The 27093-nt window shown below is 35.2% G+C and overlaps 3 protein-coding genes across 4 annotated transcripts; 1 reads left to right on the top strand and 2 right to left on the bottom strand.

Annotated features, from left to right (window-relative positions):
• Positions 1-1398: 1398 nt before the first annotated feature.
• LOC107047833 (cytochrome b-c1 complex subunit 7) lies at positions 1399-4654 on the bottom strand. Its single transcript, XM_015270688.2, has 4 exons — positions 4285-4654; positions 4131-4181; positions 2436-2602; positions 1399-1599 (listed from the first exon to the last, which is right to left on the bottom strand). Exons 1-4 carry the CDS (start codon positions 4313-4315, stop codon positions 1522-1524), a joined length of 327 nt encoding a protein of 108 aa, XP_015126174.1. The 5' UTR covers positions 4316-4654; the 3' UTR covers positions 1399-1521.
• A 129-nt stretch (positions 4655-4783) lies between these two features.
• Positions 4784-10509, top strand: LOC107047831 (polyadenylate-binding protein 4-like). 2 transcript variants are annotated; one of them, XM_015270686.1, is made up of 4 exons: positions 4784-5395; positions 5466-5648; positions 7008-7318; positions 9025-10509. In XM_015270686.1, the coding sequence occupies exons 2-4, from the start codon at positions 5483-5485 to the stop codon at positions 10408-10410; spliced, it is 1863 nt and encodes a 620-aa protein (XP_015126172.1). In that variant the 5' UTR covers positions 4784-5395; positions 5466-5482; the 3' UTR covers positions 10411-10509. The 2 variants fall into 2 exon arrangements, with proteins under 2 accessions (XP_015126172.1, XP_015126171.1); XM_015270685.1 differs by lacking the exon at positions 4784-5395 and having other exon boundaries at positions 5456-5648.
• Positions 10510-11629: 1120 nt separating this feature from the next.
• Positions 11630-26552, bottom strand: LOC107047832 (mitochondrial folate transporter/carrier). The gene is made up of 6 exons (XM_015270687.1): positions 26061-26552; positions 17881-18034; positions 17143-17395; positions 16937-17050; positions 14986-15131; positions 11630-12672 (listed from the first exon to the last, which is right to left on the bottom strand). Exons 1-6 carry the CDS (start codon positions 26239-26241, stop codon positions 12468-12470), a joined length of 1053 nt encoding a protein of 350 aa, XP_015126173.1. The 5' UTR covers positions 26242-26552; the 3' UTR covers positions 11630-12467.
• Positions 26553-27093: the final 541 nt, after the last annotated feature.

The raw sequence follows: 27093 nt of genomic DNA, 5'->3' as shown, positions 1-27093 counted from the left end.
GGGGGGAATATCCACGTGGACAGGGGGTTCCGATGTTTTCTGTCTTTGTTGGGGGCCGATGCAAATTGGAGTTATTTTAAGAGCCTTTGATCATTATCTGTAATTACTTTACACATGTCTGGTTCATGACGCTGTAAGGACTTCGTCAAGGGAAACATTTTTCGTGGAACAGACGTGCCGAATGATAGAATTGCTGAAATTTTCAAATTTGGAAAGAAGGGTTCCGGTTTTTCTCGGGCAGAGTTTAGTACGATGTGGATTAGAAAAATTGCGTTCCGGAATTTTCGACGTGGGGTCCCCTCAAAAGACTCGAGATGAATTTCAAACGAGTGGGGAATTGCTCTTGTATTGCATATAGTGTAGGTATTTTTGTTAATAAATTGGCAATGTACTTCCGGATGGTTATTTTGTACAGCATTTTCTACTATTATGTATAATTCATTGATTATCCCAGAAAACAATTTTTGCATTTTTTTGCCTTGTACTTCGCTACTGAATTCTAAAACACCTCTCAACAGCCTTGTTTTTCCCATAAGAATAACACGTTTTTTCCCATAAGAATGATTGCACTGTTATATGATGTGAACAAAAAATCGAAAAATATCCGACCAAACTAGTTCACTTACTCAGTAATTTTTCATGATTATAAAATTTTGAGTGACATAACAGGGAGGGGGGAAATAGATTCGAATTTTCCATGAAAATCCCGTGTTATTCTTATGAGAAAAAACAAGGCTTTATTAAAGGGGACATTTTAGAATTCAAATAGAGAACCAGGGATGGCCATCAATCTTCCGATTCTTCAATATAAAAAGAATTTCCGACTCGGGTTGATTAAGGTTTAAATACACTAAATGAAATTAAAACATAGTAAAATAATTGATAATCTAAATTTCCAATTGACGACGAACTAAATATTTAATAATATGGAACTGTAAATTTTCTATTAAGCGAATAATGCTAAATTTCTTATAAGGGATTTTCAATCATCCAAATAATCATCAATCGTCCTAATTGAATTACTGATTAATAAATACTTCTGAATTTGAATATTTGAATTGAGGATTACATCAATAATTAAAATTTAAGAGGGACATTAATGAATTGCCTACTTAATAATTCAACTTTTTCGTTATTCATTTCGAGTCTTTTGAAGGGGCGGCACATAAAACATTCCGGAACAGGTGCCCTGACGATCATCCTACTGATGTGTTAATCAACATTTGAGATTGGTTGAGATCTTCATGAAAACAATTTTGAGATTGTTGCAACGATTGCTGAATGTTATGATCAGCTAGATGAGACATTTAGATACCATCGCCATTGTCCATAGTATTTATTTATGTTTCATTAGATTTGGAATACTTCCAAATGAAGGGAAATTTTGTGAAATAATTATTATTTTTTGTATGTACAGTGACTTTTATATTGAAGATAACTTTACAGTACTTCTTCCTGATATCAAGATATTAGGTAGCCATCAATTTCGATAATTCTCTAAGTATTACTCTATAAATTAGTTTATTGTTTGTCCCAGTCCTTCTTCTCCTTGATCTCTTTCAGAACTTCGTCAAGGTAGGGACGCAGGTAGTGCGTGTCCTAAAAGGAGAAACAAAATTACAAAATGTGCTTGAGTATATCTTCAATGCATTAGCGGAGAGGTAAAACGAAACGATTCATTTATGTACCTAAGGCGAATATCCCAGTAGCCCAATTTTTTTGTTGCACTCAACGTATTCCCTCTCTCAGACAATTGATTACTTAGGTCGTTCATGCATCAAAGATCGATTATATATGTCTAAATGCGAATAATTAGGGCAAAAAAATTAATTGTTTGATGTTCGTTTGCCCCGTAGACACCTAAAATCTTTACAATACAGATGTTTTATTTTTTCAAAATCTTTTAAAAAATGTGTACAATAACAATTACGGGTTAGTCTTTTGAAGTTCGACTTCTACACTGCAAATTTCATATTTTTATAAAAAATTTAATCATTCATGTAAATCAGCCAGAAAAATGTTTTTAAAAGAATCAAGAATATATTTTCAATCTTTTAAAAAAATATTTTTTAGGATAATTTTTCCGGCTATTTTACATGAATAGTGCACTTTTTCAAATAAAAAAAAAATTAGTTATGTAAGAGTCCAAGTTCAAAACACTAACTCGTAATTGCTATTGTACATTCTTTTTCAAAGATTTTTAAAAAAAACCTCTGTAGCTCAAAGATTGGAGGCCCTGGACTATTTTAAAGACTTTAAGCGTCTACAGAGCAAACGAACAATAAACAATGAATTTTTTTAACTATGCAAAATTCGCTATCACCTTTAAAATCCGGGATATTTTAAAAACCGCAGATCATAAATGGGGATCAATCAATAACTCATTTCGTTTTACCCCCCTTTGCGAATTTCTAACGTGTGGCATGATTATTTACTTCTTCGAATTTCGTCCATTGTTCCTTTGGTAAAACCACTTTGTTGCAGCTGAGCTGCATGGCCCGAACTATGCGGAAGGTGCGCTCGTCGACGAGGTGAGCAGGTAGACGACGAAGAGCCTCCTTCACCTCTGGAGTCTCATAAAGACAATCATCATGTCTCAAACCTGCAAAAAAGTTGACAGCTAGCTTTAATTTAATTCATAGAATCCATTAATGTACTAGTGAAGTGGTGAATCGAGGATGAGTCACTTCCGTGGAAACATTAGATTAACAATGAGCCGATTGTCGGAGATTTGGAATGGCTCGTACCAAAATTGTTTTCCGAGTTTGATCTTTAGATCCCTTCAAGGGAAATAATTAAACTTTCATGGAGCCGGCTTTCGCAGTCCAATTCTACAATCTTGTACTGAGAGAAGAAGAAACATCTTATCAAACAAGTCTTGTTTAAACCGAAAAATTCAAAATTAAAAATGATCGAGAATGAAAAATCTCGTATTGAAAATTCGAATAAAAAAATTTGTCATGAAGATGAATTTAGGGGTTTCAAAAAATTATTATGACAATTAGAGATGCAAATGCGTCACATGACCCGTCATATGACGGTCACATGACGAGGCGTTCATGACGGCTGTCACAATTCCCCCTCCCCCTTCTGTGACCGTCACAACTCGTCAAGAAAAAATGACAGTCATTTTTCATCTATGTAGATGAAACTTTATTTTTTTCTCGGTCGATTTCCAGTTGAATTCCTTTTGCATTCGCCTAATCCGCATTTTGAAATGGAAATCACGTTTTTTTTCCATCCATATCGATGAAACTATTTTGTTTTATTTATGACCGTCACAAATTGGAAATCAGTTATGACCGTCATTATGCAACTATATAGATGGTTTGACAACAATTTGGTTACAAATGATTTGTGACAATCATTTGTAGTTGGAAAATTTGTGCGTCACATGACCGTCATTTTTTGGTCATATGACGCGATCTAAAAAATGACGATCATTTTGCATCTCTAATGACAATCTTCCAAAAGATGACATTTTGCATAGGCATCAGAACGCTTCTTTGTATATCTAAAAGATTACTATCGAAATTGTGCTCCTTGGGCATTCTAAGTTGAGCGGTGGGTGGAGGGAAATGGATACTTTTGGCCTTTCTTTCAAAATTTATAACTCAAAATCAAATTTGTCAATTTGCCAGTTTGTCAATTTCATTAGTTCAATGTATGAACTACAGGAATGATTTCTACAAGACTCTCTGAATCCGCTTCACATTGGAATAGGGGAGGGTGGGGTAAAATGGACACTTGACAAATCTGTTTCTGACTTATGAATATTTTTAAAAAAGTAAAATGTGACCATTTTACCCCACATTTCCCTATATCCACCAAAAGCTCGACTTTCTGAACTCAAGTTGTTCATCCCATTTTACCACTTTGTTATTGATTTCTTTAGGGGACGGAGGGGTAAAATGGACACTTGAGACTTTTTTAAAATTATTCATAACTCAGAAACAAATTTATCAATTGAGCTCAGTTTAGGCTCGTCACAAAGGGAAATAATTGTTCTTTGTACAGAAAAAAAATTATTAAATTTCATCAACATTTCAACCCCTCATTAACATTTTTAAAAAAAAGTCAAAAGTGTCCGTTTTACCCCAACCTCCCCTACTTCCAAATTAATTACTTACCATACTGATTGAAACGCGACAAATTATAAGCCCATTGTTTCCAGCTAGAGTCTGAAACACAGTGACAAGTTATGTAAGCGCTCCTCAGCCAAAAATCCGACGACAATTGCGCACAAACAAACAATTCACAAATCATCATTCAAAGAATACTTACTGAGTATAAAATTCGGTCTTCTGGTGGCCATTGCTGATTATTTATCAGTCGTAGAAGAACCCCGACAATACTTCAAAATTGAGTGAAAAATCCCGAATTTGTGGGGTTAGAAGACCAAAAAACATGCAGCGCCCTCGCACTCGAAAATTAAAACTCAACTCTGTCGATAAAACAGGCGACTGTCAATTGTTCCTTTCCGCGCGTCATCGACGAAAAAAGCAATTGAAGGCCTCAAAGGGCCTCGAAAAACAAAAGAAACGTAATGACGGAAATTATAAAAATATAATTTAAGATTTAGTGCAGATGATTTCAATCCTTTACCAATTTGACAGCTAAAAAAGGTAACAAAAGCCGTAAATTGAGGATGTGACGTCACAAAATTTGAACGTAAACTGTTGGGGTGTCACTAATACTCGCAACGTTGTCGACCGTTGGAACTAGTTTCAAAGGCGCATTAACTGCGCAACACGGCACATATATAAGCCTCGCATGCACTACTTTCACCGCCTCTTCCTCATTAAGAGTAGAGTTGTGTTCACGTGTGGTTGTGTCTCCTTTTTACCACTAAAATAGGTCACACAACCCACCTCCATTCGTGAAATAACTCTTTAAAAAGTTATAAAAACAAAAAAAAAACAAAAAAACTAAAAAAACCTAAAAACCTACCAAAAATTTTAAAAAAATCCACAAAAATACGTAAAAACCATTAAAATAAAAAAAAATCGAAAAACCGTAGGTAACGTGAACAATCGCGCGAAGCAAAATACGTTTGTTTCTTGAAAAAAAAACCGTAAAATAAACGAGGAAAGCGGCAGGGAACAAGAGAAGAAAAGTAAGAAAAAATATAAAATACTAAAAAAAGAGAAAAAGTACCCAAAAAAAATCGTAAAAAGAGGCCGTGTGTGTTGTGCGACGACGAGGCTTTCTGGTAGACAAAAAGCTTTTTGAGAGGACGAGTGAAAGCTGAGGAGGCGACAGGAGGAGCACCCTGAAGAGCTTTAGCTTCAACAGCGCTTGATAGTCCAAGCCATATTGCTGAGAGTCATTTGCGACGAGGCCATTTTTATTTAAACTTCAGGCAGAACTTTCATTTATTCTCCCGAAAGGATTGGTAAAAAAAAAAAATTCAAGCAACAAAGGAAATCCTCAAAAACCGTATTTTATTAAAGTAATGAACCCAGGTGCACCAAACTATCCAATGGCTTCACTTTACGTTGGTGATCTCCAGTCGGACATCACCGAAGCTATGCTGTTTGAGAAATTCTCAACTGCTGGACCTGTACTATCCATTCGTGTCTGTCGTGACGTCATCACACGGAGATCCCTTGGTTATGCCTACGTGAATTTTCAGCAGCCGGCTGATGGTGAGTATCCAACTTTAATCGATCTATTGGATAGAATTTTTTATGATTTTTCCAGAGGATGAGGTTTAGGGAGACTCATGGACGCGTGGCCATTTTACGTTGTGGAGCGTGCGGACACGTGCGCGCCCCGTTGGGGCCACCATATTGGACGCATGGCGAGACGTACTAGACCGCCAATAACTCGTTGAAATGATTCCACAAGATGTCGGTTTGGATAACTTTATTTTCAGCGGTTTTTTCCTTGTTTTTTTTATTGTTATTATAGGTTGCAGAGGCTCTTTGTCTTATCGGTTGATTCATTATGTCAGCCATCTTTGTGACGTTTCTCGTGACCATGACTCATGTGCGTGAGAGAATTCGCGGCCATGTGGCTTGGGTTATTGATGGCGGATTGACGGGGGTTTTGGGAGAGCTTTTGGCAAGGGCGGTTGGGGAGTCTCCCTTATTTCTTAGGGGAATTTTTTATGGGCATCCAACACTGGTAGAAATTTCGGGAAATTTCAGTCAGCGTCAGCTGAATTTTCCATGTGACGGGGAATTCAATTTCAAATGAAAGCGTTCACTAAGTTTCTTATTCATCTTGAAAATTCGAGATAATTGGGTTTTTCGTGTTAAACAATCATTGATTTTTCGATGAAAATTGTACATCACATACAATCAATTTTCGATAGTTTGAGAATTCTGAAAAGTTGTTGCCTCAGTTTTTAAAATTTTCAAGGTTTTCAGTACCGTATGAACCTGAAAATTGAGAATTACTTGGATATTCAAGAAATTAATTGATTCGTCAATGAAGAAATATACAGAAATTTCACTTTTTCACTTGAAATTGCAAGAGTAATTTTCTAATAGTGAAGTATCGAAGCTTAAAACGTCAATATTATAATGTAAAATTTGGCTTTTTCGTGTTCAGTGATTGAATCAGGGCTCGATAACAATAGGACTTCCCTTCCGTTTCACTCCTCCAAAGATCTACAGACGAAACACCTTAAGAACGGATGAAATGGATTTCATTATAATTAACTTATCTCAATTATGATCGATTTTCTGAGTAATAATCAAGATCCATTATCGATCGAGCGTCGATTAGATTTTAAAGAAGACTTTTTTCATTACATCATGCATTTTTTAAGGAATACTTTTCCTTTGGGTGAACCTCTGCACCACTTTATTACTGATATCATCACAGATTGAACATCAGGAGAAATCGTTTCTTATGAGGGAACACGAAAAGCTCATTATGATGTCATTCACTGACATCAACGAGTTAGCATAATGTTGGAAAAATTTGTGATTCACTTGGACATGTTTTTCAATGAATTTTGGGATAAGAAATGATGAAATTCTGTTTTTCTCCTACAGCCGAGCGTGCTTTGGACACTATGAACTTTGACATGCTGAAGGGCCGCCCAATTCGTATCATGTGGTCGCAGCGCGACCCATCACTTCGTAAGTCAGGAGTGGGCAACGTCTTCATCAAGAATCTGGACCGAAGCATTGATAATAAAGCTATGTACGATACATTCTCTGCATTTGGCAACATACTCAGTTGTAAAGTAGCGCAGGACGAGACCGGTGAGTCTAAAGGATATGGTTTCGTTCATTTCGAGACTGAGGAGGCTGCCAACAAGTCTATTGACAAGGTCAACGGTATGCTGTTGAACGGCAAGAAGGTGAATACATTTTTTCCTTTTTTTTTAACTCAGACGATGCTTTTTCTTGAACAAGATCTATGCGCGCGCTCTCGCGCGCGCTGATCTATTCATTTGTTGAAATGAAGAAATGGAATTCATTGAATTTCGTTTTCTCATGAATACCTTATAAATATTGATAATGAATTAAAGAGAATTCGACTAATGATTGAAGTGAATAGCGAAGTAGAGTAAAAGAATCTATAAAGAATTTTTCATTTTCAATTAATTATCTTCAATTTTTTTAAATAATCGGTCTCTATAAAAGGACAGATTTTATTAATTTAACCGATGATATATATACATGTGAAATATATGTATTAAATATGTATATATGACGCGAAACAAAAATTTACCACTGAAGAATTCGAGATTATGTCACTGAAGAATTTGAGAATGCCGCGTGTTTTTTTTGTGAATATCTTCGTGTCACATATTGACCAATGAGAATTAAGGCTTAGCGGTCAGGCAGTTTCGAGATATTTCGATATAAAACAACTTCACGTTTCTTTCATCCTTAGTAAATAGGAAACTTTGAGACTGGAGAAAAGAGCTTTCAAAATTTACCCATAACATCATCTATCTCAAAATGCTTGAGGACCAGTTTTTGGTTTAGCTAACGACGGTTGCATCTCGGTTAAAGTTAACAGGCAATGGAACTTACCATCGGAGTAGAAACTAGATTCCAAGTTTATTCGTCGTCAGACGACTCTTCAATAAAACAAATTACAATCCTTAAACTATAGATATCAAGATTATTGATCATGTAAAGAGAATGTAAGAGAATTTGGGTTTTGCTGAATATTCATCTGGCGACGAAAAACCTTGGAATCCAGTTTCTAAATAATGACATTCATCTGAAATTCATATAGAATGTTTATAATCACTATTGAATTACCTATCAATTTTCCAAGAATTTTTTCCAATTTCCTTTTCAAATTATTAACGATTGAAGTCGCTTCTTATTCACGGGCTCTTATGGAGATTTTTCTGTTTGGCACTAAACTGCGTTACCATCTGAGCTGATAATGTATTCTCATGCTAAATAGAAAAATCTCGATAAGAGCCCATGTGTAAGAAGCGACTTCAATCGTTAATAACTTAAAAAGGAAATCTGAAAAAATTCTAGGAAAATTCATAGATAATTCAATTGTGGTTATAAACATTCTATATGAATTTCAGATGAATGTCATTATTTCTCTTTCGCACAAAACACTAAGTCAACTCCGAGTTGAAATCTCCCATTGGTTGGACTCACTTCACTTTAACCACCGGTTAATCATGGTTAAATTAAGCTGAAAACAGGCCCTCAGTGATTACCAAATTTTCGTTAATTTGTTGATTTTTCTCATCTCAATTTCTGAAAACAAAATTTTTAATTCAATGCTCCGTTGTTTTGAAGACTTAATATTTAATATTAGATGAAAATTCGCCTGTTTAACTTGTTTTACAAGTTAATTGCTTGATTGAATCAGCAAGTTGACAACCTCGGCGCAGAAAGAGAACTTTTTTATATTTTTTTCGACCCAAGATGTAAAAAATACCGGTGGGGAATGAAAATATCGTAAAAAACCTTTGCTTCAGCACGAGATGTACCTGACGAAATAGAATCGCAGGAATATATCCTAAGCGTTGAATAAACTATATTAATAATAAACCTTAACAATTGCTCGTTCTCTCTCCCTCAGGTCTACGTTGGTAAATTCATTCCACGCAAAGAACGCGAGAAGGAGCTCGGTGAGAAGGCCAAGCTCTTCACGAACGTCTACGTCAAGAACTTCGGCGAGGACATGACTGACGAGAAACTAAAAGACATGTTCGAGAAGTACGGAACAATAACCAGCTACAAGGTGATGGCCAAGGACGATGGAAAATCCTGTGGCTTTGGTTTCGTGGCCTTCGAGGACCCCGAGGCAGCCGAGCAAGCAGTCCTTGAGCTCAATGGCAAGGAAATCACCGAGGGCAAGTACATGTACGTGGGTCGAGCACAGAAGAAGGCTGAACGTCAGCAAGAGTTGAAACGCAAGTTTGAGCAGCTCAAGATTGAGCGTTTGAACAGATATCAAGGTGTCAATCTGTACGTGAAAAATCTCGACGACACAATCGACGATGAACGTTTGCGCAAGGAATTCACCACATTCGGCACAATCACATCGGCCAAAGTAATGTTGGAAGACGGTAGGAGCAAGGGCTTTGGTTTTGTCTGCTTCTCAGCCCCTGAGGAAGCCACAAAGGCAGTGACAGAGATGAATGGACGTATTGTGGGTACAAAGCCACTTTACGTTGCACTGGCGCAACGTAAGGATGAAAGAAAGGCTCATTTAGCCTCTCAGTACATTCAAAGGATGTCGAACCTCAGGATGCAACAGATGGGACCAATGTACCAGACAGGAGGTGCTGGGAGCTTCTTCGTGCCCACTTTGCCACAACCCCAGAGATTCTATGGACCAGCACAGATGGCCCAGGTTCGTGCCACCCCACGATGGGCAGCACAGCCAAATCAAGTGCGTCCAAATGCACAAACTGGTAGCTCTGGATTCGCCACAATGCAAGCGCCATTCAGAGCAACTCCAAGAGCACCAGGTGCTCAAGCTGGAGCAATGCGTAATGCCATGTCTGCTCGTCCAATCACTGGCCAGCAAGCTGTGGGCAACATTAATGCGCAAGGAAGAGCCATGGCTGGAGCTTCTGTTGGAGTTTCTCCGGCACAGAACAGACCACCCAATTACAAGTATAATTTGAATGTCAGGAATCCTCCGCAGGCCATGGCCATGCCTCAACCTGCACCTGTCCAACAAGCTGTGCATATCCAGGGACAGGAGCCACTCACTGCATCTATGCTCGCTGCTGCTCTTCCTCAGGAACAGAAACAGATGCTTGGGGAGAGATTGTTCCCACTCATTCAATGCATGTATCCTCAACTCACTGGCAAAATCACTGGAATGCTGCTGGAGATTGATAATTCGGAGCTGCTCCACATGCTCGAGCATAATGAGTCACTCAAGGCTAAGGTTGAAGAGGCTGTCGCCGTACTACAGGCACATCAGGCTAAACAGGCCGTCAAGAAAGAGTAAATTGTTGCTCCGTGAGAACAATTTTTTACTCTTCTCCAACTTTTTTCATTTACGTTTTTCCTTTTTTTATCGAGAGGATCTTTTTTTTTCTTGAGTCAATTATGATTTTTTTTTTCGGTTTCTTTCTAGGGGCGGGCGAGTAGTTTGAGGACTCGAGGGGAGGGTGGGTGTTTATTTCTTTTGAAATTTCTGAAACAAAATTTTTAGCAACTACCTCTCAAGTAAATTGTAGTGAATTGGGTTTTTTTTTCGGTCAGTTCGAGTTTGTTTTTTTTCTTTTGAGGACCCAACGTTTCTTGTACCGTTTATTTTTATCGTTCATGCGATTAATTATTAAATACAATGAGAAAATACACAATGTGAAACTAAAGGAAATAAAATGAATACTTTTGTAAATCAATGTTAACTAAAAAATAATGAAAAATACTAAAAAAAGAGAAAAATCAGTTTAATTGGTAAGAAGAGGTGAGGATTGTACGAGAGGTTTTTCTTCAAGTTTTATGGATAAAATAATTTTTTTCCTTTCGAAAGTCGTTTGTGTTTTACTGACTTATCCTTTCCAGGTATGTTTTTCAGGTCTGGGAGAAATGAAGTGGAAAGAGAATAATTAAAAATTAGATCAATGCCAAGAGATTTTTTTTTCGTGGAACAAATTTTGTAAAAACGAAAGGCTCTAGACAGTTTCTTCTAACATTACTCATCGTGATAATCAAGATGAGCTGGTGAATTCCAAGCAGTCTATTTAAAAAATATTGTATTCAAAGAAATAATAATTCGGAGATTAATCAAAGGGGCGTTTTTATTGACTGTTCTTGAAATTATTTAATAAAACAAAAAGTATCATCATACTTCAATTCAGGCTCTAACAACAGAAGAACATCTATCTCTTTTTATTATTTTATAAAAGAGGGGAAGAGGATAACTCAAACCATTCGATTTCGTAACAATATCTATTTTTATAGGGAATTTTTCACAAATAAAAAATTTCTTAGGAAATTTAGGGCACCTCTTCACGAACATTTGCAAAATAACCCGATTACTATCCACCACATTCCTATTGAGTTCATTTTCAGCGAGGGGATTTAATTTTTATTTAATTTAGAGGATTGAGGGATGTGGTACAGATGATACTAACTTTGTTATAACTGCATAAAACCACTGTGGACTAAAGAGTGAAGAGGACAACTGGGAAGGTTGATCAACGAGTCGATGACACAGATTTACTTTTCTTCCATTAATCCACATATTTATTCAACTACGGCTCAAGTTACATCGATCTTGATACCCAGACATGGAACAATTTGTTTTTACCATAAGTAAATTGAATAAACAAGCACTCCCACACGTCAGTTACACATTGATAAGTACGATATGATTGAAGTAAAAACGAGATTATATAATGAGAACTACAGATTATAAGACCCGCCAGCAGAGTCTCGACATCTTGGCCATTTTTTAAATGAATTTCGTAATGATGATTATCTCAAGTTTTTATTCTACCAGTTTACGCAATGGCAATCCGTGGAAACCAATCAAAAGTCGGAGAAAACATTCATCAATTTATTGCTAGCAAAAAACGAAGAAAATTCAAGTTTTAGACAAATAAATAAGAAGGAAGATTGGACTATCGAATAATTAATTGAGCGTGTTTGATAAATTTCTTCTCAATTTTTCAATTGTAGCAATTATCTCAGTCTTCCTTTTTTCCCCTAATTATTCTGTGGAGAGAATGGAGAAAATCCAGTTCACATCTACATCGAATTGTTGTTAATCGGCCGATTATTTACGAAGGCAAAATCTCAAATAATATTTTTTATAAACAAATTAATTTACTGAAATCTTGTAACCAATCATCCTAATCATCTCTCCACAGAATTTAACAATTTTCATCATTTCTTACTTGTCAAAGTAAAAATGCACCCAGAACAAATAAAATGCGTGAAAAGTATAAATCGTGGAATGCATCATAAAGTTGCTTGAATAATTTTCAACTACAAATTTTATTTCATCAGAATTTTCGTCGTCTTTTTTCCTTCAATGGAGCGATGTTACCTTAATCAATTCTTGACGTTCTTAATTGCCACCGGCATCGGGGACTGTTCACTGGTGTCGAATTTGCGGTACTGATTAGACCCAGATGATGATTTATTCAACATAAAATGTGACACGTTCTCGTAGACGACCATGGTGATGACAGTCGCCGGTACAACTCTTGTTAAGTTGGGACTCAAGCCCTTGTAAAATCCACGCCAACCTTCACCCCTGCAATCAACCACCAGCAATACTTTTCTTACTATTTTTTCTTCATTTTTGGATGATTTGATGGCTAATAATAAAAAAACCCGCGTACGATTCTTGACGGATGGAAATGAAGGCTGTTTTGCAAAACTGCACATTCTTGGATTACACGGGGACAGTTCATTGAATTGGACAAGTTTCTGCAAAGGGTTGGATGAGATTAAGAAATAGTCTACACTGAGGAAAAATTTTCTTTGGCCAAGGATCCATTTTCTTGGGAGAATTTATTCTTTAGGACCGTATTTCTGCAGGGCAGTCATTTTCAGGTGGTCCAAGTCCATCTCGAATAATTACAATTATGTTGAATTATGATAATTATTAACATTTCAATTGACAATTGTTATCATTTGGGATTATTCCAAATTATTTTACGTAATAAAATATAAAATTTGAAAAATAATGAAGGGTGTTTATTCAAGGTCACATATAGCATAATCCTTTCATAAATCAACACAATCGTAATATGGAAATGACTGACCTGGAGAAATAAGCTCCTAAAAAATGAATTCTTCTCCCAAGAAAATGATTCCTTGGCAAAAGTAATTTTTTGCGCAGTGTACAGACACTTATTTTATGCATTACACTATATATTTGAGACTGGGATTCTCATAGAAATAATAGCACAATAATAGTAACATGTCAATAAATTCATCGGACTAACTGACCTGAGTGAGCATAGTAAATTTATCAGTTACGTTTGCGGATATTCTTGTCTTTGTTACTTCATTCGAAAAGAATTAACTATTCTGATATTATACGAAAAAATTGGCACGTGTGCAAAACAGCCGAGATGGATTTTAACTGATCGAATCTGAACTACATTTTAACTATGGAATAATTGACTGGAAAAAAACATCAGCCAAAAATCGTACTGCTGGTGGTTTTATGATAGTTCCCACGGTATGCACACACCCTGACATTCATACAATTTTTCATCCATGTGGGCCCGCCACAAATTAATTGAATCTTCACAACAAAAATTATAATTTTTTTATTGATTCAGCACATTTTTCAGTCACTCGTGTTTTTTCATCGGATTCTTCAATTAAAAATTCAACTCATTATTATTCAAAAGTGCTAAGTCTTAAATAATCACTTGCATTGGAGAAAAATGATAGTGTCTTGAACAATAAAATTTGTGCCATCGTTTTTTTTTTCTTTGAAATTGTTAACTATGAGGGGGAAGAGCTATTTACAGCTACACAACAATGGGGCTGTCATAAATAAATTTTTGCTAATATTTACAGAGTTTGTGAAGACGAGATCTAAATGATTGAAGATCGTAGTTCACAAAACATCAAATTGTTAATGTTTCTTGATGGTTTTCAAATTATTTGCACTAATCCATTACTGAAGTTAAGTGTCACTGCAAATTTGTCGTCACGAGTGAACTCCTTAAAAAATGAATACCTAATCTATTTCTTAGCAATCGTTTCATACGATTATGCCACTCAGTTGTTCCTCCATCTATCAGGGAACCATTATTCACCTTTCTCGAATGTTTTTTTCCCTCTCTCTCCCTCTCTCAATTAATTTCGTTTTACATCAACATTCCTTCAGCTCTCAAAGTTGATAAAATGTGAGAATTTAAACACAGTTCATTCGAGACACTCTAGTGAAGACGTGGTGAAATGGTTTCAAGTTGTTAATTATGGAATCATCTCGGCAATTGGCGTATTGATGGGAAAGTACGCAAAGATATTTTTTGTAGGAAGCTCCTCCATTTACCAAGGGCAGTATTTTTTAAACCCGCTAATTCTCGAGATATTTGCAAAATTAACAAAATATTGTACAGAAAGTGCTCTACCATGTCACTTGCGAATCAAATGAATGAATTCGAGAAAAAGGAAAGTATAATGGAGGTACTAAGTAAACTATTAAATTCGTCCATGTTGCAACCATTCATTCACAAAAATTCACTAAAAAAAATATCAGTTGAATTTCTCAGTCGTGTACCTTGAGTCAAAATCGATAATTTCTTGAAACTAAAAGGAAAATTGAGAAATTAACGAATAAAAATGACAGAAGCGCTCAACAGAAGCGCTTTTACAGGCACATGTTGAATCCTTCTGTCATTGTTTTCCTCATTTCCACGTCGTTATTCCCACAAAAATCAATTCATACAAAAGAAATTAAAGATTCTATGAGATGATCTGAAGCTTCAGTTAAACGCCGCCGGTAACCTTCTCATAAATAATTATGATGAGGCAAATGTTTGGTGTGACGTGCACAAGGTACGGCGATAAGCCTTTGTAAAAACCCCGAATGCCCTCTGACCTCCATGTAACTTGGATACAGTGCCATGTGCCTTTGTAGTCATGATGATGATCTTGGAGACGTGCCCTGAGAACTTGATAGGGATATGTTGAGGCGGCAGCAATTAGTTTCGATACTGCTGCGAAGAAAATGTACTCCATGGTTCCCTAAAATCGTAAAAGTTCAATCGCAATGATTTTCGTCGTTGATTATCAAATTAAATTGATAATAACTGATCAATTTAGTTTACAAAATCGTTAAGGTAAATGACCTTGTGCTCGTCGAGTTAAGGTGAACACATCACTAGTTCAATATTTCTCTTATTGACTAGCAAAAAGGCGCATGATTGGCTACTCATTTTTGCATCTTATTTTTTATCATCATTTATTCATTAAAAAGGAGTTAATGTCCGCTTTTATTATGTTCAGAGTTGAGAAAAATTTTGAGAAAATGATATTTAAAAATGTTTACGACGAAAAACTCTCGTTGTTTATGAAATCAGGTGTAAGTGTTTTCCAAATGTGAGAATATAATCTTTTTCAAAGAACTGCCCACCAATTTTCATGTCAATTCTCAATTAAAAAATGGGTAAAATAGTTTCGGTCAGTAATCTATTTCGTCAAGTCTATGTTAGACCTAGGAATATTGCAAGTTTATCTTTGTTTATGAATAAAAAATATTTATATATAAAATGTATAAAATGATAATACGTTAATATAATAGATAAATTTTATTATTATTATTATGAATAACATTGTCATGATTTTATAATTTTATATGTTATATATTTTTATATTTATATTTATATAATATATATTCATATTACATATAAATCAGTATTTTTTATGTATAAGCTAAGATAAACTTGAAATATTCTTAAATCTAGCATATGCTTGGCGAAATAGATTGCTGACCAAAAATGTTTCGCCTATTTTTTAATAGAGGAAATAAGTGTAAAGTGTAAAACCTTCATGATTAGAATTAGCTCGTATTAATCGTGATAAATACTATTTTTGAATAAATAACCGTCCACAAATGTGGGAAGTCTCCTGTCCCTACGTTCGCTCGCTTGTCCCCCCATTTGACACATATCCCTATCCTCGTCTTGTAATTTGAATGATATGGAAACGTTATATCCAACTAATAACCTCGAAGCACAAAATTATATTTTAATTGGAAAGTCCAACCTTTTAAATGAGTTTTTCATCCGTTTACTCCGTTACCAGTTGACTGCAAAACGAGTGGGATCAATTACATTTTCATTGTACCTATTCTCTTAATTGCCCATATTTCAGTGAAATATTAAGATATTACTATAATTTATGCATTTTGATTTAACTTTAAACTATCCAAAACCACAGTCAAGGGATGTTTAATCCTATTTTACTATTTGACGGAGATGTCAACATTTTTTAATTGTAAGTTTCTTAACTTGCGGCTTAAGAATTGACTCTGTCATGGCACCAGTTGACGTGAATGGGATTTTTCTCTTCCATTCTTCAATAAATCACTGTCTATTGGCGTCGATAACTTTCCTTATTAACTAAAATAATAACTCCAATCGTATTTCACTTTTAATAGATTCTTGGGGCTGTCAAAATGATTAACATGTGATAGCTCGCCACATCTGAGCGAGCACAGGGACAGGGACGAGCATAGGTACATTTACCGTAACTATCGGTTCTAAGAGATAGTAGTGCCATAAGAGCTTATTTGGAAAAAAATTTATTCGCTCTAAAGAGAGTCTTGCCATTCTTTTTTAAATCTGTGAGTTTACGAGAATGAAAATTACTTCAGTAACCATCGAAATGTTATTAACTACAAGAAGAGTCTGCTAACAATTTTCTGTAAATCTTATAGTTTCAGAGATGTTTACGAAATAAATTGTATGGAAGTTAGTTCCACATCAATGTTTTCATAATCAGAATGTTGACAAAGTAATAAATTCATTTATTTTCCATTGAATACTCACCAGTTTGGTATCGATGGGCGTTTTTCTGTAAATGTTATAATGGTTCTTCATCTCTTCATACGTCATGAACTGAATAGCCCCATGTGACACCCCAAACATACCAGGAACTAAACCCTGAAGATACGAAAATTATTACAAAACCTTTTCGTACAAACCCAGTAATTTTCCATAGGAAAAAAATCTTTTTTCGTTCTCTCTCATCGTACTTTGTACAGTCCCCTGACACCCTCAGTCCTGTAAATCTTCTCAAGTGCATCCATCATTCCAGAGTATCTCTTAGACTCTGACAGTGTTACGTCAGTCTTGTATTGCAAACATAAACGTGTTTTGACAACCCAAATTGGATTTGTTATCAGGAGAGTTAGAACACCAGCGTCAGCTGCTGCAAACATGTGAAGGGATGGACCCAGTGGTTTCTTCGAGTTACCACCTTGTATCCAGGTTTTTATACTATTGTAACTGCAAAAAAAATCGTGAAAATCAAATTTAGTATACACGTGTATCCAGATTATTTTGCACGTTTTCTTTTAGGGAAAGATCTAGAGAAAAATGTTAAAAATAGTCCAGGGCCTCCAATTTTTGAGCTACAGAGTTTTAATCGTAATATAAGACTACAATTGATGGAGTGCATGTCCTGGAGATACGCCCCTTTTGTTGTCATTAGTTGGAGATACACCCATTTGTCATTATCAAAATTTATTGGTGAAAAACGTTGGAAAAAGCCAGTAAATTTAATTTCAGAATTTAAAAAAACATACGCCCCTTTGGCGTATGTTTCTTCTGTTTCTGTTTCTGAAAAAATTCGAAATGAAGACACTTATGCCCCTTTGGCTCTACGGCTGTATCACCTCTAAATTTTTTTGTCACATTAGTTGGAGGTGTAGACATGATTAATAAATGTGGACAATCAGAGAAAGGAAATTGAACTATTTTTGAGGACTTACAAGAAGAAATAAAATCCCCAAGAGCTTCCAGACCCTAGAACGTTGGGTGCTACTCCTCTGTACAATCCCCTCCATCCTTCTAGTCTTACTATTTCTCTGATTGCTTGTCTCAGTCCTGAGTACTGTGGCACAGACTTTGATACTCCATCATTGACTGAAAGGAAGAATAAAAATATTGAATGAATTCAGGTAAGTCAGCTTTTAAATTCAGAGGGTCAAAAATGTAGCGGAAAAGTGGTCAAAATGACTTCAGTTCATGGAGCTCCTCTTTAGGAATGGCCGTCAATATTAAATTTCAACAGTATTAGCTGTGACTTACACTGATGAAGGTTTAAATATTCTCATCAAAATATAAAAATAGTATGACATTAATAATTTAAATTTGCGATTGATGGTGAATTAAATATTTGATAATATGGGGCTGTGAATTTTCCATTGAGTAAATAATTCGAATTTCTTAAAGGGGATTACCAATTGACCAAATAATCGGCAATCTTTTTACATAAGTTATTAATTAATAAAATAGTTCAGCATTTGAATATTAACATTGATGATTACTAAAATAATTAAAAATTTAAGAGTGATGTTAAGTAAATGACAGCTTCAAAATTTATCGGTAATTATGATTTATGAATATGGCTATCCCTGCTTCTCTTTCGGTATTTATGATATCCTACTAAGACTTCACAACCAAATGGAATTATTATTATAAATCATCTCGTTGATGAGGGACTAGATTAAGAATGACAAAAGACCTTTTTGTTGAAAATTATAGCCGTAACGAACAAATTTTTGTATAATTAATAGAATTATCATTAGAATTGAAAAATCAAAGAATGATTATAAAAAAAAATTAATTAAATATAATTCCACATAGAATCATAAATTTAGGGTGAGAAAAAAAAACCTGAAACTAAAATAAACTTCGTTCAAAAAACCAGTGGAAAACAATAAACAAAACAGCATAAGCCTCTTGTTGCTTCGATTCTCCACAATTCACTGACTCGTTCTCAACAAATATTATCGTTCTAAAATTTTATTTGTCCTTCCTGAAGCGCTCTGCGATAATGACGGTTATGTTAAACAACATGTTCAATATTTACCTAATCTAGGATTTATTTTTGAACGAATGAATGTGTGTGGTGATAACAGAGATTAAAAATAATCTTCTTAGAACAGTGCAGAAAAAACGGATTAGTCGCACAGAAATCAAGCGATTTTGAAGAGAAATAAGAAAGTGAAAGCGACTCATTCTGTGGCCACATTTTTTTTCAGATGGAACAGTTAAAACAAAAAAAAACATAAAGGTGATTAGTTACTTTCGCTTCGTTTAGTGGGGACGGTAATTTAAATAACACTATACTCTCATCTGATATTTAACAATAAAACCGTTAACAATAAAAATCTGGAAAAGGGGAATGTCATGCGCTTTAGAGATGGAAATTTTTATATTAAGCTCAGATTGTGAAATTGTTTGTTGTTTATAGAAATGGTTATTCAGATAAAATTATTATTCTGTTTAAATATTCAGCAACCGTCTTTTTTCTGCAACCGATCGATTAGTTGATAAATTTTACGATCACCGAGTTTCTGCCAATTACTTTGTGAATTTTTCATGGTGAAGTGGATTATATTAGTGGAACAATGATTTGAAAAAATTTAAGAATAGTTGACGGAATTGTTTATCCGGTAATAAGAATCTACACTTTGCTGCTGTTCACAAGATAATCCACATCGATTTACACACCATGTAGACATTGTTGGATCATATTGGACGAATAATACAGCAATAAGTACTCTTGTTCCCCTGTAAATATCGTCATCTTACAAACGTATTCGCGCGAGTGCTATGGATTTCCTATGCTCTTACGCCCATCTATTACAAAAGTGTCATTTTATGGTTTCTGTCGATATCAAGTAAACAAAGAGAAAACGAGAAATTCCCAAAACTTTGAATGAATGTAAAATCAATCATTTTATGAATTGTGCCGATATCAAACAAACAAAGGGAAAACGGAAAATTCCTGAAGTTTTGAATAAATAACTCCAATATCTCCATTTGAGTAGAGCCTGTGGCTGGATACAGTAGACTCCCGTTAGAGACACTCGTTATAGTATAGGCCAGTCAAATAAGGACTTTTTTTCGGCCGACATCAAGGATGATAGAAGGATAAAAACCATGAGATATCATGAGGAAGAATGATATGAAACATACTAAGTTTTTGGGATTGTAGCAAACCGGGAAATTGTTTAAAAAAATTCAAAACTGCAAAATTAAGCCTCCACGCGACCGTTTTTGCTTTACGCCGACGAAACCGTGATAGATAGGATAAAAATGCATAGGACTCAATTTGTAGAGCATGAAATTTCCTACAAAAAAGTCAGTGGCGGCATTTTCGTAATTTCAACCGCCAAGCCGCCAAGCGTGCTCAAAGTTGAACTACGAAAAAGCTAATTCGCCGCCAACGCCGAAAAGTCCACTTTAGTTGCAAAATGCAAATAATTTGTGAAAAAGTTGATTAAAAAATCTGAAAAAAATCAGGATGCATCTTCACCCTTCATAGAATATCTCCAGGAGAGGAAATTTTTTTAAAAACATTTTTCGATTTTTTGGGAGTCCCCATTTTTCTCTTTTTTTTTCATTTTTTAACCAAAATTTGCCATAACATAACTTTTGATCCAGTTAACTTATTGGAATAAGAACAAAAGGTGATTTTTTCTCGTTCTCTCCTCTTCATTTTCACTCTCTTAACCTTTTCACTCAATTTTCATATTTAACTTATTATTTGTTGATAAAACTAAAAAAATTGCTGTTTTTTCAATATATAATCTGACTGGAAAAATTTTTGATCAAGCTCGGTAGCTTTATCCCAAACATGAGTCATTGGGATCAATCTTGAATTTTTTTATATTTTTCTTGGCATTTGTTAACGTAAATTTTCAATAATAACAGGAAATTTTTTCGATTTTTTTCATTTTTTCTGTCTAAAAATTCTTTGACTTTTTTTAAATTTTTTGATATCTTGGTATTTTTTAATATTTTCAATACTTGGTGAGCTATGAATTATTTTAGATTTAGGGAAATGTCGTCGGGCGCGCCCCACTCCACGCGCTTGATCTCCCCACTCTCCACATTCTCTGCGTAGCGGAACTTCTGCGAACGTTTCCTTTGCTAATTTCCTCCAAAAATATGAAAAAATTACCAAAAAATTTTTTATTAACAATCAATATTGCACAAACTCAATGGGAGCTTCTGTTTTGCACCTCTGTACTTATAGTGCTAATTTGATGAGAAATTATATTGATGAAAATTTTTATCTTTCAATTTGAATTTAAACAAGGTATTCAAATAAATAAATAAATAAATAAATAAATAAATAACTAAATATCTCCATTCGAAGGGAATTGTTACTGCTGATGAAATAGTCTTATACGACACCGACACACAAACGTCTGACGCAATATCGGAGCCCATTGCCCGTTCGAATGAAGAATAGCTGTGCTCTATTACTCCATTTTCCTAATTCCCCACAACGAAATGAAAAACAAATTATTTATTTCAATCCTGGGATGATGCAGACGGCTGAAAGCTGCTTAATGAGGCAGAAAATCTGTGATATCACAAAGCGGAATCTGCGAACTAAATATATCACAGGTGAGTCTAAACACGTGCATATGACTGGGCTTTTATCTTTGGCGACGTACAAAGTTCAGCGGATTTTCCCGTGGAAATATCAACCTGTGGCGATGTTTCCTCACATCTGTAGGCAAAATTTTATTCATTGTAATTGTCGCTGGAATTGTCAACGATGAATCGAAACAATTAGAAAGGGAATAATTTATTTTTGATTATTTTTCCAACCCAAATATCGGGCAATATAATTGGCCCATTCGACATCACGTGGTACAAGCTACGGGGTTTTCAACTGATAATCTTTTGATAATTTTCTCTGGCAGTTGCTATATAAAAAACAAAACATCATGCAGTCGAATTAACCCCTCGACAAACTGACAGATTGAATTCAATTGTGGTAATCCGAGGGTTTTTATTCGAAATGAGTGTTAATTATACAATTTTCGTTTGTCAATTGTGAGTTTCGTCTCATGGTCCAATTATATTGCCCGACATTTGGATTGGAAAAATAATCCCCCGAATACCACACGAGCTTCAAAATTAATCGGGCATTTTCCTCAAGGTTCCCTGCATACAAACGCAGTCGTTGTTTTTCAGAAAAAATTTGACTCCTTCGTTTGTTTGCAACGAACCTATCGGAAAATACCCGATAATTTTGAAGCTCTTGTGGTATTACAAGTGATAAATTTAATAACAAATGAATATGATGACAGCTAAATTTGATGAACTTCATTTTCGAGTGTGTCTGTATTTTAATTTGCTGTTTATACGACATCATCGGTTGTAAATAAGAACGACGATAAGTGGAAAAATGTAACTGAGCTGATTATGCTTATCAAAACGCAGCGTCTAGAAGCTTGAGACGAGCCCCCGATGATTATTCATTGGAAACAATAGCCTCATTATGTTTGTCACGAGCAACGCCAATTCAAACGTTTGATGGTCTTTCAAATTGTGCATGGAAAGTTTCCTTGCACTGCACTGGGAGAAGAACAGCAGAGTTCCCAAACAAGTCTTACTTGTGTCAAAAAAATCGGTTGTTAAAAATGATGAAAAAATGAGTTTACTGATAATTTTTGATAGTTTGTGATTGGAAAATTTTATCCAAAAATGGATTTAGTGTTTTCAAAAAAAATGTATTCTCTGTGCAAGCAAAAAATGAAATTTCTAGCAGTACTTATTCGTTATTCGATGCACACGTACGTATTTTGCTCCCGGTAAATGCTCGTTTTATATGAAACGAGGGATAGCAGTTTGTCGTTTCGGCCATCTAATAATCACAGACAACAAATGAATTCTTAAATGAAGAATAATAATTATATGATAGTAATCTTGTGACTTAGGGAGAAAATATTTCTTAATAGACTTCCCTCTATAAAAGATTTTTTCATTTTGAAAAGACACCGTTTTGTATGAATGATCCGTCTCTTGAGCCGAATATTTCGTTGTTGTTGAGAGCAGAGCAATTATTCATGTTCGAGACTTTCAAATTCGAACCGAACAATTATTTTTTGGTAATTTTCAACTAACGATTTTGTTGGCCCAAACAATACTTGTTTGAGAACTTGTTCGTTGGTCTGTCAGTGTGGGTATGCAGCTTACTCAACACCTGTTCATCGGAGTGAGACTATTTATTCTATCCAGAAATTTCAATTTAGTGGAGAGGAGTAAGAAAACGTTTGAAGTGGATGATTGGGTAACATGTTAATCAATCATAGCTGAATTATATCTGTAGGAAAAGGTCATAAGGGTATCCACTAAGATAAACCATTTTAGGAGAATATTTTCAGCTATAAGACATGTTCCTTGACTTTTTTTTTAGAGAATCAAGGATTGAGGGGATAATGATTTAATCAATTGAATTTGATATTCGAGTGCTTGGAAATCGGGAAAAATATCATTATCTCTGTGATCAGTGCTGCAGATGAATAGTAGAGATTTTTCTTAAAGATATCCAAGTATCTTTTACAGATTAGTACAGATCACACTATAGATTTAGCCAATTTCAATCATCAAATTTGTTAATTAAATTGCGTGAGAAAAATTGGAACAAAATCATGAATATTCAGCTTCATTAAAATTACATTTTGCACAGAATTGTGATTTGTTTAAACATTCTTTGTTTATAAATAAATAATTAAACGTGCGGAAACCTTATTTTTTCAGGCATGAAATCGATTTCTGGTAAAATTCTGAATATGAATAATTTCTTATTCAAATAAGAGTATTATTTATATATAAATAATTTCTTATGAATTATTCTTGCTAGAATAATTTGTTAGGATTCCGAACAAATGATTTTTATGGAGGAAAATTATTGTTTATAAATGATTTATAGAAAATGCTCGTTGATTGATTTTCAAAAATTACAACTTTCAAATTTTTCAATCCCTTCCTTTAAAAGTAAATTTCCTATTTTTTTTTTACATTTTTAGAATATTTTCCAACGGTAATTAACAATATCGAGATTCTAATTCAGACCTGCAAAGTTTAAATAATAAAATCATTATAAAATATATGGAAACTGAGGGTCAAATGGGGCTCAAATGAAAGCTCTGATGTTCGACTACAAAAATATAAAAGCATTTCACTGGAGAAAACAGCTAAAGTACTTGGATATTCTTAAGCGATTGAATTCCTTAAAAAAATCGCACTGATATTTTCTTTCAACATCATCCATTTCCCAGAGCACTTGGAGCACCGGAGGATTGATGACCTCGAGCGCTGATAAACTGTTTATTATTTTCGTTTGCAAACTTCTGTTGTTTCATTTGTGACCTCCGGGTTAAATACAAGATCGCTGATTCCGAACAACAATGGAAAAAATTAATTGTCAATATATGCTCGGTCAACGGTTCAAAAAATTGCCAGAGGATGTCCTGAACCATTGTCCCTCCTTCAAGAGATTATTCAAGAATTATCTCTATTCGTGAATTGAATTCCCTCATTATTTTGTTCTTTAAAAAAATTCATAAATTGAGATTATCCGAAGTAGAAATATCATTTGAGATTAAAAAATTTGATTTTTCACACACCTGCACGGAAAGTTCGTGCTTTCCTCCTGCTCATCAAAGAGCAAAATACGAACTTTCCTTTGCAGGTGTGTTAAAAAATAGCATGTGCACCTCGGGCGGGAAAACATGACTTTCCGCCCTTGATGTACAATATACTATTGCATCCTTCTAACAGCAAATATTATTAAAAACTATCATTATATTTTGCTGAAAAGAATTATAATTATTTCAAATAATTAATTTTTCAGTTTTATAATTATTGCATTTTATTATTATTATTATCTATTAATCTTCTCTTAAATAGAGAAAACAATCGTTCACAATCGAGGGATTTTACATTGTCGACACTGGGAAAATCGCCAGAAGTTTATTTTCGCTATTATTGACGTCACGAGGTAAAATACATAATGAGCCATGTGTCGTACGACCACCGGAATTCACGTGAATGATGAAATCAAAACAAATAAAGATGGAAAGGTTATAAGAATCTAATGACTTTGTGTTGGGCTTGACTCCGCCTTTTTCTTATGATATGAGAAAAACTCTCAATCCTTGACTCAAATAGTGAAACCGCTCGCAAAATCTCGCTTTCAGTTCCTCATTTACACGTGATCGCCATTCTCCTATGGATATGACTCACAAGTTTACATGAGCCAATTGCAATTTTCACAAACATCAGAAATTAATGCAAATGATGAGAAAAATTATTAAGGAACATTCTGTCACCGAAAGTGATAGTACAGAGAGCAAGGTCAGGTCTGTCATAATCTTAGAATTGAGTTCCAATTGACTAGCACGTGTTTCAACTGAAGACAATTAGTATGAACTGAGTGAAATACACGAAACTATTTCGTATCTTAAAAACAACTATTTTTGGTATTGAAAAGAAGAGTTTTAATTTTTGATGTTTTCAATCATCTCCATATTCGTAAATTCAAGTGAAGGAGTGTTTTCAATCAGGGTATTTGGAGAAATAACAACAACGGTGATTAAATTGTCGCTAAATTATTTTCGCTTCTTTTGAGAATTTAATCAACGTTGTTATTTCTCCAAATACTCTGATTCCTTCACTTCAGTTTTAACTTTTCTCCTATTTGCGAATGATCTAGAGTGGGGAGGGTGGGGTAAAATGGACACTTTTGACTTTTTAAAAAATATTCATAACTCAGAAACAAATTTATCAATTGAGCTCAGTCTAAGCTCATCGCAAAGAGGAATCATATTGTTCTTTCAATTCAAAAATAAAATTATTCCATTTCATGAACAATTCAACACGTCATGAATATTTCAAAAAAAGCCAGAAGTGTCCATTTTACCCTACCCTCCCCTATTCCAGGAACCATTTCTACCTGTAATTTTCGTTTTCCTTGAATGATAAGAATCCGTATTTAATGATGAGAAAAATAGACGGATGCTTGCGACTATTTCATTTCCCAGTCTTTTGAAGTTAGCTCCAAAATCCTCCAGTACCGAAGAACGTAATGGCTGAATAATGGTCAAAATTGATGAAGGGAGAGGAAAAAATGATATACCTGCGAATCTAATCTTTATTAGATCCAATGGATGCAGCATAAGCGTGGACACGACGCCCCCGGAGACACCAGCAACAAGATGTTCATACTTGAAGTGACTCAGAATAGGCAGAGATGTTCTGGCAGCTCCAGTTCCAGTCGTCTTGATCGTCGACATTTTATCAATCTTTAATTGATCCATGGAACACTCAGCTTTCGTTACCGTTGTCCCACGTTTTTCCCGGCTCTCGCAACTCGCCAAATCATCCTTCTTTTCACCGTCACTAGCGAGTTCCACCGAGACCTTCCGACATAGCAGTGTATTCTCTGGTAACACCGTGCCTCTTGCGATTCAACGTATCGAGGGGCTAACAATGTTCGGTGGATTATTCGCGGTTTCCCCCAGGAGTTTAACACACTTGGGAACTGTCTCGAGTAATTTTGATGAGAATCACGCGGTTACGGTTATGAGGAAATTATTGTTACGCAACTGCAGACACGATGCGCACGCCGAACGCCGCCATACTGATTCCGAGACGTCGAGAATGACGGGAGTTCGCTGTGAGAAAGATACTACTTGAGTCAAACGAATTTTTTTTCAACTACCGCCGCCCCGGTCGCAAGCGACCGAGGTGTTGGTGCCCTCTCGATATTCAATCCAATTCAATTCTTTTTCATCACGCTGTGCGAAAAGGTAACTTTTTAGGCACGCGAAGCGTGCCTAAACGTCCCTTTTCCACACATTGTGATGAAAAATATCGTTCGATACTCGTGGGAAATAGTTATTTTCATCACAAGGTCCACAAAGTATTTTCTGACGAATGTGGCTTTGTAGGCCGAGCCGAACCACATAACGATAATCACATTCGTCAGAAAATACTTTTGGACCGTGTGATGAATGCAATTTTTCGTCAGAAGGCCCGTAAACCGCGATCAAACCGAGCGAAGCGAGGTTAGAATCGCGGTTTACCGGGTCTTCTCACGAAAAGTGTTTTTTGGCTCGTGGGAGGTTTATAGCACCAGCCGAAGGCGAAAACTCTTTTCCGCACTCGTA

This window comes from Diachasma alloeum, unplaced genomic scaffold (assembly GCF_001412515.2).
Source record: "Diachasma alloeum isolate Michigan unplaced genomic scaffold, Dall2.0 Dall_scaffold_78908, whole genome shotgun sequence".
Classification (NCBI taxonomy): Eukaryota; Metazoa; Arthropoda; class Insecta; order Hymenoptera; family Braconidae; genus Diachasma; species Diachasma alloeum.
The sequence above is the reverse complement of the archived record's forward strand: the minus strand, read 5'-3'. Positions and strand labels throughout refer to the sequence as shown.

Coding starts and splice junctions, on each gene's coding strand:
- LOC107047833 (XM_015270688.2), bottom strand. CDS start 4,315: ATGGCCACCAGAAGACCGAATTTTATACTCA. Junction 2,603..4,130: donor GTCGCGTTTCAATCAGTATG/GTAAGTAATTAA, acceptor ACTTTTTTGCAG/GTTTGAGACATGATGATTGT. Junction 1,600..2,435: donor AATGGACGAAATTCGAAGAA/GTAAATAATCAT, acceptor TTCTCCTTTTAG/GACACGCACTACCTGCGTCC.
- LOC107047831 (XM_015270685.1), top strand. CDS start 5,456: ATGAACCCAGGTGCACCAAACTATCCAATGGCTTCACTTTACGTTGGT. Junction 5,649..7,007: donor TTTTCAGCAGCCGGCTGATG/GTGAGTATCCAA, acceptor TTTCTCCTACAG/CCGAGCGTGCTTTGGACACT. Junction 7,319..9,024: donor TGCTGTTGAACGGCAAGAAG/GTGAATACATTT, acceptor TCTCTCCCTCAG/GTCTACGTTGGTAAATTCAT.
- LOC107047832 (XM_015270687.1), bottom strand. CDS start 26,241: ATGGATCAATTAAAGATTGATAAAATGTCGACGATCAAGACGACTGGA. Junction 17,051..17,142: donor GTGTCAGGGGACTGTACAAA/GTACGATGAGAG, acceptor TCGTATCTTCAG/GGTTTAGTTCCTGGTATGTT. Junction 15,132..16,936: donor CGCCCATCGATACCAAACTG/GTGAGTATTCAA, acceptor TTACGATTTTAG/GGAACCATGGAGTACATTTT.